This window comes from Lagopus leucura, unplaced genomic scaffold (genome assembly GCF_019238085.1).
Source record: "Lagopus leucura isolate 7727_CA_CO unplaced genomic scaffold, USGS_WTPT01 Super-Scaffold_100002, whole genome shotgun sequence".
Taxonomy (NCBI): domain Eukaryota; kingdom Metazoa; phylum Chordata; class Aves; order Galliformes; family Phasianidae; genus Lagopus; species Lagopus leucura.
The window spans coordinates 11,769,503-11,784,279 of NW_024962263.1; the positions used below are offsets into that span (position 1 = coordinate 11,769,503).

The 14,777-nt window shown below is 49.8% G+C and overlaps 1 protein-coding gene across 2 annotated transcripts in view; it reads right to left on the reverse strand.

Annotated features, from left to right (window-relative positions):
• Positions 1-5,713: 5,713 nt before the first annotated feature.
• Positions 5,714-14,777, reverse strand: part of GMDS (GDP-mannose 4,6-dehydratase) — a 388,807-nt gene continuing 379,743 nt past the window's right edge. Inside the window, exons 10-11 of one of the 2 annotated variants that reach the window (XM_042869259.1) lie at positions 6,364-6,432; positions 5,714-6,045 (exon numbers count right to left, since the gene is read on the reverse strand). In XM_042869259.1, the coding sequence (XP_042725193.1) occupies positions 5,983-6,045; positions 6,364-6,432 (132 nt within the window). In that variant the 3' untranslated portion in view covers positions 5,714-5,982. Of the gene's footprint in view, positions 6,046-6,273; positions 6,433-14,777 lie in introns of those variants that run through there. The other variant, XM_042869258.1, reaches the window with a different exon arrangement.

The following is a 14,777-nucleotide window of genomic DNA, read 5'->3' on the forward strand; positions in this document are numbered from 1 at the left end:
CGGCGACCGGAGTCTGTCCCCGCGGTGCCTGCGTGGGATCGGTGTTTCTCTCGAGATTGAACTCCAAAATCAAAGTTAAGGCGCGGGGAGGGCAGAGCGGCGATTGCATGTAATGGTTGGGCAATATTTTCGGTGCTAAGAGACACCGATCTCCCCGCACCCCCAGTTTTCTCAGCGGCGGGGGGAAGAAACAGCGAGGAGAGTGGGGCTCGTTTCGTGCCGCTGCTCTGCCGGGGGAGAACGGGGCCGTGAGGCGTTCCAACGAGTGCCGCCCGTACCTTCCACTGTCCCTGCGCGGGGGGCAGGGACACGTCCCGCCAGGTTCCCGGTTCTTTCTGGCGACCCTCCCGCTCCCGAAGGTCCTGCGGGGAGGCGCAGCAGAGGGCATGCGCGGGGTTCTTTATTTCGTATTTATTTTTTGTTAATTATGATTATTTTTTTTCTCCCCCCTCCGCACAGAACCCTAACGCGGAGAACGGAAATGGCGCTGCGCGGGTTCTGAGTGGGTCTCCCCGCGGAACCGGGCCTGCCCCATCACCATGGAGCAGCCATCTGACCCTGCGCGCAGCGCGCATCTCCTCGCGGAACTCCTGCGGCACCGGGCAGAGGGACGGGGCTGCTCGGCCCTGTTCTGCCGCGGGGCACTCCGCGGGTGAGGGGGCAGCGCGCAGCTCCATGCTGTGTTTCAGCCTGAGCCGAATCTCAAAGCTGTTGCTTTGCGTGTTGTCCAAGGGAAGAAAAAATCTCGCCTTAAAACTGTTGCTAATTTGAGGGACCGCTCCATTTGGCCGGCCGCAGTGATTTCTTATTTTGTGTTTAATTATCTGCCACCGAAATTGAGGGGAGTGTGAGGTCTGAATTCCCCCCCGGCAGAAGAGGAATATTCTTCCCTCTGCCCGAATTTCCTCCATAGAATTTCTTCTTAAAGTGAGTGACAGTTTGCATTACGTTCTGCAAAGGTCACAACCGAATATGTGGATTTAAAGCCCTTCCGCACCTCCGCGGCCCCTGACGGAGGGAGAATGTGGTGCGACTGTTTGTGTCGCGGCTGGAGGCCTTACGGGGAGTGTTACCAAACGTGCGTTTTATGAAAGCGGGGCCCTTTCTGAAATATCATGGAAAGAGCCCCGAGGTGAGTACGGCCGTATTTTCAAAATAGAGCCCAGCTCCGTGGCGCGACGGGTGACCTCCGGGCTGCACTCCGGCTGCACGCTGCCCTCTGCGTGTGTCCCCACGAAACGGCACTGTCTGAGGCGAACGCGGTTGGATTTGCACTGCCGGGGCTTTTGCTACGCTCAGGGGGCAGCGGCGGCGAAGGGCCGGGGCCCACGTGAAGAGGAACGGGAGGTAACGATGCGAGGAGTTTCATGTGTCGTCCTCACGGAGTGAGCAGGAGCGGAACGCCGGACCCGCGTGGGGACGGATGGACCCGCATCCTCGTCAGAGATCACCGATTTCGGGAATAACCGCTAATTGAACGTTAGCTTTCAATTAATCTCAGTGTGAGGTCATTTAAATGTCGGCGCAGTCACTCCGCTCCCCCTCGATTGCCCGACGGCTCGTTTATTTTAATATGCGAGGATTTTGGAAGGACTGCGAGACGCGCAGCAGAGGGCAGGGGCAGCGGCGGTGCCGTCGGGGCGCCTGAGGCCGAGTTGTCGCTGCGCGGGCGCGCAGGTGGCGTGCGGAGGAGCACAGCGGGGCAGCGCGCAGAGCAGGTTGCGCGAGTTTTAGTCCGCCGGACCTCGACCCGATCCCACGTGCCGGGAGGGTCCCCCTCGCCCTTCCTGTGTGGATTTTGTTTCTTTCCCCCCCACCCCCCTTTTTTTATTTCCCCCTCTCCTTTTCCTGCCCGACGGCGCGTCCTCCCCGAAGGTGGTGCGGTGCCGCGGTGCGCGGAGCCCTCCCGACTTCATGACGGCGGCGCTCATAAAGCCATTCGCTTCTTTCCAAAGCCATAAACAAACGTCGTGTTAGGTCAAGATTGATGGTGTCCATGCAATAAAACCGGGCCAGGTCAGGAAGGAATAAAATTCAATCAGAGCGCGCGGAATCATTTTTCAGGGGACAGAAAGACAGAAAAGGAGACGGGGGTCAGGGGAGGCGATGCCGCCGTTCCCAGCGCACCGCCGCCGGGGGGAGGGCGGGGGTTAACGAGCGATTGTTTTTTATCAAGCGCAGAACAATGGCAGCGGAGGGGGGAGCGGTTCTGTGTCGGGGCGGCCGCAGCTCCGCACCGGGCGAAGGCCCCGCTAGCGGCCCCGGGGTGCGAACGGCTTGAGGGGCAGGGACTCCCCTAGGCACCGAGAGTCGCCCGCGGCTCGCTCGGCTTGTAACCTCGCTCGATACTCGCGTGCGGCAAAAATAAGAGATATTAGAAAGCATGGGGAAGTGGAGGAAAGGCGGACCCGGCTGGAGACCCGCGGGCTGCGTGGGAATGGGGAGGTCGGCAGTTTTCTGCCACCTCAATCAGCGCAGCTCGGGGCGCTCTGGGTGGGCAGAGCGGAGCCGTGCGTGGGGCCGCCCGGGAGCGGCCCTACCTGCGCCGGGGGTCGGGGCTGCGCGTAGCGGAGTGACACCGCCAACAACGAGATCCTGACTGGAATCCCCCCTCCTCCTTTCGCCGCCGCCGCTGGGGAGAACGCAGGAAAACCGGCACGTTTAGAGCCATTAGCTCTGAAAATAGCCGAATTTCCTCCAGTCGGGAAAGAAAACAATAAATAAAAAAGAAAGAACAAATGATGATACTCGGGATATTTATGTTCGATATGATGTTATGTATTCATCAATCGATAGATACTGAGGTCGGATCGGCACAGCGACGGAGCAGAAGGGCTCGAGATAGAGAAGCGCCGTAGCCCCTCTCTGTTCCTGTAGTTTATTTTCCGAGCGTTCAAACTTCGAGTTTATTATTATCATTATTGTTAATAAGTACCTGAAATAAGGGGGAAAAAAAGGAGAACGTTTCCCACTGAACGATAACGTAACAGCGCTGACAGTGCCGCCCGGAGCAGAGCGCTGTTCGGGCAGTGCCGGCGCAGCGCGGGGCGAGGGGGGGGGAGGGAGGGAGGGGAGGCCGGAGCGGGCTCATTAACAAAGCAAAGGTCGCAATTAGCGCCCGCCGCCTCGCACCGACCTCTCCCCCGCCCGCAGTCCCCCCCTCGCCCCCAGCACCGGATCGTTGCGAGGAATCTGTTGATGTTTTTCTTCCACCCGTCAAAACGTTGGAGCTCTGCCGGCCGCACCGCTCCGGGCCGCGTTTGTTGTGTCTGCGGGCGGCGGAGCACCGGCGCTCAATAGGGGGTCACGGGGCAGAGATCGGCCCCCGCCCCACAAACCACGACCCCCGGCCCCGAGGGGAGGGAGGGAAAGGGGGGAAGGTGTGACCCTCGCGATGGCGCTGATGGCTTCGCTTCGCCATCCCGGGGAACAACCCGGCGCGCTGCGGACGGCGTCGGGGGCAGCGGGGAAGCGCCCCCCCCTTTCCCCCCCCGGGAATGGAGCGGGGTCGGACTCGTGTGGGGCCGCCGCCTGCGGGAACGGGGCACCCGCGGGTGGCTCCGGGGAAAGGGTTTCGGGAGAGGGAAGAGTAATGATTTCCCAACCTCCTTCAAAAAAAAAAAAAAAAAAAAAAAAAAAGAAAGAAAAAAAAAATCAAAAAGAAAGGAAAGATTTAAAAAAAAAAAAAAAAGAAAAAGGAAAAAAAGAAAAAAGGAAAAAAAAAAAAGAAAAAAAGGGGGAAAAATAAAAGAAGAAAAAAAAGAAAAAAGAAAAAAGAAAAAATCCAAAGAAGAGAGGGAAAAAAAAAAAAAAAAGAAAAAAAGAAAGAGGGAGAAGAAAGCCTTTTTTGTTTGCTTGGTTTTGTTTTGCTTTGCGGCAACACTCCCTCGGCCCGGCTTGGTTCGCTGCCGCCCGTGGGAGCGGCTCCGGGCGCTCAGCTGTGTGCCTCCCGAGCCGCCCTCGGAGCTGCGCGGAGCCGCGGTGCGCCCAACGGCGCGGTCGGAGCGACGGCGTGCGGGAGGGACGGATGGGGCTGCGCTGCGCCCGACTTGGGCGATGAATGGGCGTTGGGAACGTGGGTCTGCGAGCGGTGCATTGATTCCGTATAGAGGGATCGTCTGCTCACGTCGCCGTGCGTTTGGATTTTATTTTTTCATTGTTTTATTTTATTTTACTTTGTTTTGTTTTGCTTTGTTCCGTTTCTAAAACGTGATCCCGTGGTCGTTGCAAAGAGTCCGACTGGCAGAGGAACTGCAAATCGCCCTGAGGGAACCTTTGGTTTAGGATCCGTTTTGTCTGCCGCTCCCCCCCTTTGCCCCCAACACAAAGGCTGAACACCAACTGGCTCTAAAGCAGCGCGGTTGGGGCGAGCAGAGAACAACACCGTGGGCGAAGGAGCGCCGGCGACACACAGGAGGGGCTGCAAACCGATATTATACTGCGAACATCCCAGGGCATCACTGTATGCAAAAATAGTTCCCAGAAATACGTCGTCGGGAAAGTGCTTTAGGGTTGAGTTATCTTGTTCCTTTTTTTTCCCTTTAAATGATGGTGATTATTAATTGTTATTATTACACGTGCCACGGTGATCTGCCAGCAACAGCCTTTTGCACGAGTACTGTGGCTCAGGGTGAGCAGAGCAGAGCAGCTCCCATCCCTTCCTCTCTCTCCCCCTCCGCTCTTGCAGCCCCACAACCCCAGGCTCGCACTCTACTCACCTGCACAAAGTGGCCCTAACGGGCTGTGCCACAATAGTGCCCTCTCCCTGTGCCCCACAGCACCCTACACATTTTCCATTGCATCTCTGTCAGCTGCCGGAGTGCACAAGGAGCCCTCTCTCCCTGCAGCCTCCATCGTGTCCCCCCCTGTTTTCTGCAAAACAGTGCCCCATCCAGCACCAAGCACAACTCCCCCGTGAGAGCTCCCTCTGGTCGGCTGCAGGATGGCCCCATTTGTGTTTGGGGCACCTGGCTGAAGCGATGGCCACAATCAGTAGTGGAAGATCCCAAACCAATGGGAAACAGACGGGCTCAGCGACCTCTGGATAACCCAGGCACCTTGGCACGAAGAGTGCAAAAATATTTACTCACCTTGAAGTTGCTTTTTTAAAAAAAAAAACAACAAAAACCAACAACCATGCTTCTTTTTATTTTTTTTTTTATTTTTTAATTTCTTAAGCCATCTTTTGAGATGGTTCAAGCTCCAGTCCAAGGTTTAATCATAGTATGCAGGAAGAAGGTGGGTGGGGAATGAGATGATTCTGGGGGAAAAAAAAGGGGAAAAAATTACCCAAACCCCAGGGCTGGGAAGGTACTTCGGGAAGGAGGGGCTGGGAAGGACTGAAAGGCTCTCTGTGACCCCTTACACCCTGCAATGAAGATCAGAAGCGTGCGTGCAAACCCCCTCTGCCTGATCTGAAAGCGATTCCAGCAATTAGGAATTAATTTGGCATGGTCAAAAGGCGATTTCACTGCAAGTTAGATCGAGTTATCTGAATTTTTACAGAGTTCAAGTGCTGGAAATGGGTCGCTGGGGTGGAGGGAAGCTGCAGGAAGGGAAAACAAGGAGTGCTCAGAAAAGGAAGGCAGGAGGATGCGGTGGAGCAGGGACTGGAGGGCACACACAGCACCAGGGGTGTGCTGCTGCTGTTGCTGGGGGGTGCTGGCATTCAGATGGGAGAAAGTACTAAAAATGCGCTGGAGGTCGCATTAAGTAATAGAAAGACAAGTTTTAATTAAAAAGTAAGTCGGTGGGCTCTCTGGCCAATGGCTCCTCTAGGTAAAGTAGTGTGGCAGGCACCAGAGGTGGCCTGGGTGGAGGAGCGGGGCTGCCCCCGATGTGTGGGGCCTGAGGCACTGGGGGAATGGAGGAAGGACAAAACCGGCCTTGCACACACAGGCTGCTAGCATAGAGCCACCGGGGCTGGGGGTGGCCCCCAGCACGGCCCCCGTGTAGCTGTGCCATGGCTGGGTCCCGGAGGGCTCAGGCGTTGGGGTTGCTCCTCATGAGCTCCACGTCGGCATCCACCATCTCCCTCACCAGCTCCTGTGAAGGAGAAGAAAGACAGGTGAGGGCCCTGGAGTCAGGGATGAACCCTGCAGCGTGATGAGCCCAACGCAGGAGGGGGAGGAGACATGGTTCCCCCAGTGCTTGCCTGTGTACTCCCCTGTTCGTGCCTTTCTTTGCTTCCCTCCATGAGTACACACTCCATTCCCAGGGTGAACAGTCAGACATGCCACTGAAGTGGCTGCTGCCATCCAAGGAACAACAGCCCAGGGTGGTCACTGATCATGGCAAACCCCCCCACCCCGGGTGGCTCCTGGAGGACATGAACCCCCGGTAGGCACAAAGCTCCTCACTCACATCAAATGTGACTCTGGGCTTCCAGTTCAGCTTTTGCCTGGCTTTGGTACAGTCCCCTTGAAGGAAATCCTGTGGAGAAGAGAAAATCACTGTGAGAATGGCTCCCTCTCCCCAGTGCACAGCATTGGTGCTGGGCTCTGTGCCGCTGCAGCCCAAAGCCCTCCAGACACAACCTGTCTGAGGAAGGAAACTTGGGGGAACCCTCAGAAGCAGCACCCAGTGGTCGGTGGGCACCAGGTGAGATGCACACATCCATGCAGGCTGAGCACGGCTCTCAGAGCCGGCTGCCTTCTGAGGGCAAAATATTTAAGATGTAATTGTTGTGGAAGTTCATATGCCTATAAATCACCAGGAGGCAGCATCCTTTCACCAGGCTATTTCAGAGCAGAAGAGTTATTCTTTGTTTTTGTGTATGTGCCTTACTGCCTTATAATGGTGAACGCTTTATAATAAGTTGTCATACATCTTAGTCATGCTATTGAATGAGCTGCTTCAAATTCCTTTTCCCCCTGCTTGTTTAAATAATGTAAATCACAGAGCAAACATGACAACTGTTCTCTTTCAAATAAAAATGTGATCGCAGACAGATGATGCTGAAAGACTGTTGTGAATATGGGTAACCACATGCAGCAGTAGTAAACAGCCAGCTTTTGAATTGCCTGCATCTAAATTTCTTAAGAATTTCCAGCATCCCCATGGAAAGAAAAGTCCAAACACCTCATAAATGAAAATAAATGATCTCAAAACTGTTACAGAAAACAAGACTTTGTTCACATTCACCTCACTGGTTAAGTGCTTTTCAAAGTGCTACCACACCAAAACAATCCCACAACCGGCCATCAAAACTAGCAACATTAAACAAGGAGAAAACTCCTGTGACTGCATCTCTAAATGAAGACGAAGGAACTGACTGCATCTTCCTGTAATACCCAGTTGGCTTTTGCAACTTGCTTTGTATGCAACGGTTTCTAATAAAGTGTCATCTCTCCATGCAAGTTTAGTTTCTCTGTAGTAAAGACCAAAATTATCTCTGCATGTGTTTAGGGAGCAACAAAACAAACTTTAGTACAGAACTATAAAGCTGAGGCTGAATGCTGCCACTGCCCTCGACTTGAGGAGTCTCCACTTGATGGTGGCAGAATGGCAAGGCTCTGCCCTACACCTGGGCCAGGCTTCTCCTTTTCTACACTGTGCCCATTGGTGGGGCTGATGGACGCATCGGGGTTGACTTAGGAGGAAGTTTTTCACTCATAGGGTGGTGAAGCACTGGAACAGGTTGCCCAAGGAGGCTGTGGATGCCCCATCCCTGGAGGCATTCAAGGCCAGGCTGGATGTAGCTCTGGGCAGCCTGGTCTGGTGGTTGGTGACCCTGCACATAGCAGGGGGGTTGAAACTAGATGATCTTTGTGGTCCTTTTCAACCCAGGCCCTTCTGTGATGGACACATTGCGGTTGACGGGCACATTGGATTTTGTATCCTGCTGCTGTTATCTTTTGTGCAAGTGTGGTTCAGGTTGTGATAAAATCCAAAATCACCTCATCCTGTGCAGTAAAATGTAGGAAATTCTTCTCTGTAATTGTGTTGCAGAAAGCTAGACAGCTCGCTTCCAGCAGCAGAGGAAATCCACCAAAGGAAATATTGCAGAAGGGGATGTGGAACAAACACGTCTGCTGAGGCTGTTCCAGGCAGCATTTGTAATACTTCAGTCTTTACGCTGAAAGCATTCCAGTGTGCCTTCAGAAAAGAGCAAATGGATGCATAGGAACAAAATGATATGAAAATAAAAATGCAGTGATTTCCTTAAATTAGACTAAATGATTTCCTACTGCAGCCCTGCACTGGGTTGTTAGAAACTGCCGCAGACATTTGGGGCCAAGTCATGTAAAACCATGTCAGCTTGAGGGATCCCCCAGAGGGTCGTGTGAATATGGATTGCAAAATCTGGTTTGAAATGAGAAAGGCTCCCACTAACTTTGATAAAATTTGGATCGGGCCCTAACGCACTCACAGAGGTATGCCTTTTATCTGGGGTTCAGCTTAGTTCACATTAATACGTGTGTATGTATGTGCCTGCAAACAAGGAAATCCTTCTTAAAATAATAATTTCATTATGAAAACAACTGCCTTTTATTCAGTTCTAATTCGAGCCACGAGCTACAAGTTGCGTTTTAATACCACCTCGTTTTAAGTCGTAAAAGCCGTATCATAAAACTTGTTTTCATTTTTGGAAATGCTGTTTAAGCAATAATTTCACATCCACAATCTTTGTAGCAAAAATATCCTTTGAATCCGATCCTATCAAGGATACAGCTTTCCCAGCTAAGAAATGGACCAGGAACAAGCAAACAAATTGCCGTTGCTCGCTGTATGTGGCTGCATTCTGCTTTCGAGCAGCTTGGGAGCAGTCTTTTAGCTTTCTTGGACAAATGCTTTTTGTTAAAACAGTTCAGATTTAAAAAAAAACCAACACCTTAATTCCAGTCTTTAATTCAAAAACATAAACATTCGGCTGCTGAATAGGTCAAAATAAAATGTGGGGGAGGAAGATTTGAAATCAGTAGTAAAATGATTTGCAGCACAGGATTACACATAGGGGTAGGACAAATAACTAGTGTATCAAATTCATTTACATACTAAAAAAAATGGATTTTTTTTTCTTAAAAAGCTCTCATGCTTTAACAATGATGTAGTAAATGCATTCTGGCATAATCCGTGAGCAAAAGGAAAAAAAAGAGAGGGAGAAAAGAGAAGATTTAATATATATGATAATACAAATGCCCCAGCTGATTCAGGTTAAAAGATTTTTAAGTGGCTCTCTTGAAGAAGTTTATGTACTTTTGAGAAGCACTACTCTGTAGTAAGATTTACTTGAAAACACCTTGTGCACAGAAAAACCCTTATAAACTTTTTAAAAGGTTCTCTTACAGAAGTTCTCATGTCCAGAGATAAAATGCTATGTGATACCACAGTATTAATGCTGTATTACATCTAAATTCAAGGTTTGGTTTTGCTCTTGTTAGGCGAGGTTTCAACACTGAATAGAAATGAAGACTGGAACAAAGCTACTCCTGATTAAAGGATTGTATCACAGTCGTGTTTCCTGTATTTTTCTACAAGTAGCTCATAATATGAAAACAATAAGGTAATTACAATAAAATAAGAATATTACAAAAAGCTCCTCTTGGAACAGAATGACTGCTTGTTTATATTATCCCAGCCTTTCACTGAAACCAGAGATGCGTTTGTCAGGCTTCCAAGAATATATACATATATATTCCAAAAACCTCTGGCACACTGATCCATAAAGTGTGTAGGTTCTGCAGCATTGGGGCTCCACTTTCTGCAGGTGCCATCAGCCAAGAAAGAAGAGGTGAGCTGTCACTGGGGAAGCTGTGGATGTTTTTGGGTGCTGCTGCTGAACGCGGGCTGCCGGTATCCCCGTGTGGCGTGGAAATGATGGAATGACTGCACTCTGTGCTTTGTGCCCCCGCAGGAGAGCTTTGTCCACAGCGCTGCACTTTATGTACTGACAGGAAAACAAAGCCCTCTGACTTCACAAGGGATTCAGATACTGAGCTGAGAGTCTGCATACCCGAAAACACCGGTTAAGGCTTTCTGTTGTTCTTACGGTGCTCAGGTCACAAAGATGAAACTAAGTCTTCACTCTTGGTTAATCATTTTGGAAGGAACATTCCCTTATTTTCCATGCAAATATAGTTAGCATAAGTGAATACTTATGACAAGTTTTGCCTGGAAGCTGTCTAAGAGTTGGAAACAGCATCCAGGTAAATATTTAAAGTGAAGGAAGGTGGAAAACACAACTGTATGTTAGGCTGCTTAACTGCATAGAACATACCTCACTATTACTAAATCTGCTTTTATGATTCAGTTTCATTGTCCAAATGCACACATGCCAATACAGACAGATAAGCAGGGAGAAATTTGTTATGCAGAGCATCAGGGCATTTTAAAATTAGGTTTTAAAGCCATGAGACAAAAATGTAGAATATTTTGATGTAAATATCACATTTCCCAAGCTCTTGTTCTGGGTGTCATCGCTGCTTTTATTTTGAGTCATGCAGTGATTGATCTGGTTTCAGCGTACAATGCATCACTGTCTCATTCAATTAGCCTTAGCTGAAAATGTAAAGCTTCAAGACAATGTGAGAAAAAGGAGATAGTGTGGCCTGAAAGAAATCCAAGGTTTCCTTAATTGCTACAGCTCAGCTGATTGCCTTTAAAATGTTCCTTCGCTTAAGCCAGCACTGAGAGCCAGTTTTTGCTTGCTGCTACAGCAGAATAAAATGCAGACTGAATCCTCAGAAAACACCTGCGATGGAATCATGCCCAGCTCCATTTGCTGCGGCAGAGACAAGGCTTTACCTCTAAAAATAAACAGACTTGATCTAAGCACACAACAGTTTTACTGCATCTGAAAAGTGGCCAGGGTTAGGTTCACAATCAGCAAGGCTGCTTGGAAGATGATTTGTTACAGCAGAGCTCCCACAAGTACGAAGTGCAGACCCAGCTCAGCACAGGCTCTGGCTTACGTGTTTAGTCTTGCACTGTTCCTCAAGGAGTTTTGTCAAGAAGGATTTCAAGAGAATAGAGGCAAACATCTCCTGCAAACGCTGCTTGTCTTTTACTTTCCTTGTCTCCTACTTAAGACCCTTCCCTTAACTTGTCCCATTAGAAAAAAAATTAATAAACAACTTTTGAAGCCAGCAACATTAGCTTACAGCTTTGCATTTTTATCTCAGTAAACTTCATTTTATGAAGCAATGCCTCCTTTCGTGCTCTTTTTGTAGCGTTTTTTTTTCACAGCAAGTTTTATTGAGCACGTCTCAGTAACAGCATTGCTGCACTGTACTCCTGGGCCTCTGCTGCAGATCATTCCCCCTGCTGCTGCAGGGGAACAGCCTTGCTACAGTGCTTGCAGCAGACAGCAGGCTGCATGTGCAGCTCACCACCCAGTTCTGCCTGCATTTCTCCAGTTCCCTGCTTGCCACCAGGCCCTGGGATGCTGTGTCCCAACAGAGATGCAAAGACAGAGAGCAGTTGCTGTGACTTTAGTTGAGCTGTTCCCAGTGCACTGTTAGGAAAAGCAGCAAGACCTCACTAGACAGGAGCTGCAGAGCCTGAAAACGTGCATCTTGCTGGTACAGAACCCAGTGCCCAGCTGAGCTGAGCTCTCACCAGCACCCTGAAGGAGTCCCAGACACAAGCACTGCGCCTGCTGGGCTGTGGGCCCTGCTCTGCAAGTACAGAGAGTTCTGGCTCCACGTCTGCAAAGGGTACTGTTTGGTATAATATCTATAGTAACGGGGGAAAAAAATGTGCAATTTTAAAGAAATAGGCTCCTATCACCACAATAAATATGAGGAGAGTGGAGAGAAAACACATCCATGAGCAATGCCTAAGGCTAGTGACAACACAGTAAACATCTTCAGGAATTTCAGAGGAGCCGTGATGTGTCGCTCCGTTTTCACTTTTTCTTTCCTCTGTTCTTAGAAAAGCAAAGTTGTGGAGCAGCCAGGGTGCCGAGGGAATAGAGGAATGCCAGTGAATTTGGTTCCTGATCTAAATTTGTTTTAATGCAGCATGAACAGACTGCTTTCCACTCTTGGGTCAGCAGTCTTTAGCAGAAAGACAGCATTGTTTGCAAAGAACCACAGGAAAAGGCAAAAGGCAAAAAGCAACCGATAGGTTGAGACTCACATATAACAAAATATCACTCAAAATAAGAGGCACGCTTTTTTTCTCCCCCCCCACCCCCCCCCGCATATTTTCATGCGCAAATCCCCTCCCTGCTCAGAAAAGCTCCGATTTTAATAAACCCATGGCAAGGGGAAAGGAAGGGGAGGGAGAGGAAAACCAGAGGGCCGTGCTGACACTGTGAGGCGCTGGGCACCTGCGCTTCTGAGGGCCCTTGCAGGCTGCAGGCGCTGGGCACCTCCAGGGCACGCAACCCAGCACAAGGGGCCACCGCAGCCACGCTGCCTGTACAACCTGGGCACCATCCCTGCTTTTTCACAGGTGTTAGAGCAGCGGTTTTACCTTATCTGTTTGATAATCTTCAGTGTCACCAGCTTCCAAAGGGTTAAGGCAAATGAGCTTGGTGCAGCAATAAACATCAGGGCGATAATAACAGCAAGAGAGATCGTCTCCCTCCTCCTCCTCCTCCCTACATCCCTTTCCTCCCCTCCCTCCCGCGCCTTTTCCACTTCACCGCTGCCTATCAGCATGAACTGCAGCGAGGCCAGGCCTGTCCTGCAATGACAGGGGTGATAAGAGACGAGAAGAAAACAGCAATCCATCTGGCCTGCTCAGGAAGTCAGAGTTCGGCAGCACCGTCCATCAGCGGGGCCAAACGGCGGCAGGCAGCGACGCCTCGCTTGGCTCCATCAGCACGGCTCTGCCCGACCCACCGGCACCGATAACACAGCACGTAGAGCTCGGCTGGGCCCGGGGCTGTGGCAGCCTCGTGGTCAGGCATGGCGGTTTTGGGGGCACCAGGGCTGCAGCAGGCTGGCATGGCAGGCGGCTTGGGGAGAGCATGTGCAGGCCTTGTGTTTCAGTGCCAAGCAAAGCCTGAGAAGATGTCTCAGCCAATGCTGTCCCTTGAGTCAGACAACACCCCTCCTGATTTACAGCCTGATATCCCCTACAAGGCAGTAATGGATCTAACTTGCCTTGAATCAGGAGTGGAGCACCCTACAGCAGGCCTGGCTATGGCTACTTTCTAGGACCAGCCATGGGGCAGGCTGGAGGATGCTCCCAGAAGCAGGGAACAGCAAAACTCCTTCCTGGCTTACACTCCTCCTGATCTGCCCCAAAGCAATACCAGATTCCTGGAAGGTGTTCCCAGCTTGGATGGAAGCAAAGCTGTAACCTCAGCTCACAGCTCTGCAGAATGGTCTTTCAGATAATAAGGTGGCTCTTAGCTTACAGAAACTTGTTGGTGAATAGGCAGAGCGCCTACAAGAGTGAAGGAGAAGGATAAACCACTCCTGCTATTCATTGTACGGATCATAGTCACAGAATCATAGAATAATTAAGGTGGGAAAAGACCACTAAGATCATCTATCCCAACTGTCGACCAAACTCCACCATGCCCACTTACCATGTCCCTCAGTGCTACATTTACACATTTCTTGAATGCCTCCAAGGAAGGTTACTCCACCCCTCTTCCCCCCCAGGCAGCCTATGTCAGTGCCTCACCACCCTTTCAGAGAAGAAAAGTTTCCAATATCCAGTCTGACAGTAGTTCAGATCTTAGCACTGGGCATATTAACACACTAATTCTGATACGGCACACGCAGTCACGTAAAAACATTAATCACAGCTAAATACCTTAAGCATTTTGCTAAAATAGAAAATAATTATCACACGCTACACGTTACTAAGAGCCAAGCTACTCCTCTTGCCCCTTAAAATGCAGTCCCTCTTTGAAAATGGCAGTGAAGGACAGTACAACACCTGCTGGCTGTTGCTGCCCTGTAGTGAAGCTGCTGGTCGGAAATGAGGTGTGAGCTGCCCTTTGTGTGCATCATGCTAACTTGTGGATAAAGAAGCCCCTGAATAACCCATGTTGTAATGATGGAGTTCAGAAATGTTCATGCATTTTCTCTTTCCAGCTGAGGTGCTGGGGTGGTTGTATGCCAAGCTGCCTAGTCAGACAGTAGAGAGAATGGCGGTGCATGACCTTCATGTCACCAAAACAAGACCTGTGAGGGTAGAGATCAGCTGCAACACAGTGAAGAAGGAGGTTTCTCCTCTTTTCCCTGCCACTTCTGGGCCTTGGAAGGCTTTTGCTTCTTTAGAATTACTGAATGCAGCTCTCACAGTTTTGTTCATTAATCCAATCATTATTCTCATCATTCCTTACTTTTTACATTATTGGAAACATTGGGAAATCACCCTGTAAAGCTGTTTGATTTCTGCAGGGTTACTGTGCAGTAATAGCTGCATTTCTGACTGGAAGAGGAATATGGTCCCCAGGCTAGCTGTCTTCACTGACTGACACGTTGAGATGAACAGGAAGACAGATAACCCCACAAATCCGTGCTGCTAGGTTACTTAGTTTCTTCTCTGCTTCCTCTGAAAAGACACTTCATTTATAACAAACTATATGTTTGTAGGTTTAATTTTCATTGCCAGTTGAATACCAGAAGATAAGCAACAAACCTGTAAACATTAGGACAGTGAGTACGTACTCTACTTACAGATATTTATCTATGTAACTTCAGAGCATTAAGCAGAAATTTAGTGATCAGCAGAATATTATTACTGCAGAGTGCGATTTTCTCTATCGTGTCAAAGATTGGTGATTTTACTAGCCCTAAGAACATTCATTTCTGAGAAAGTCAAGGTCCTTTAACATAAAGTTACATTAACTTCCTCAAAAGGTCATT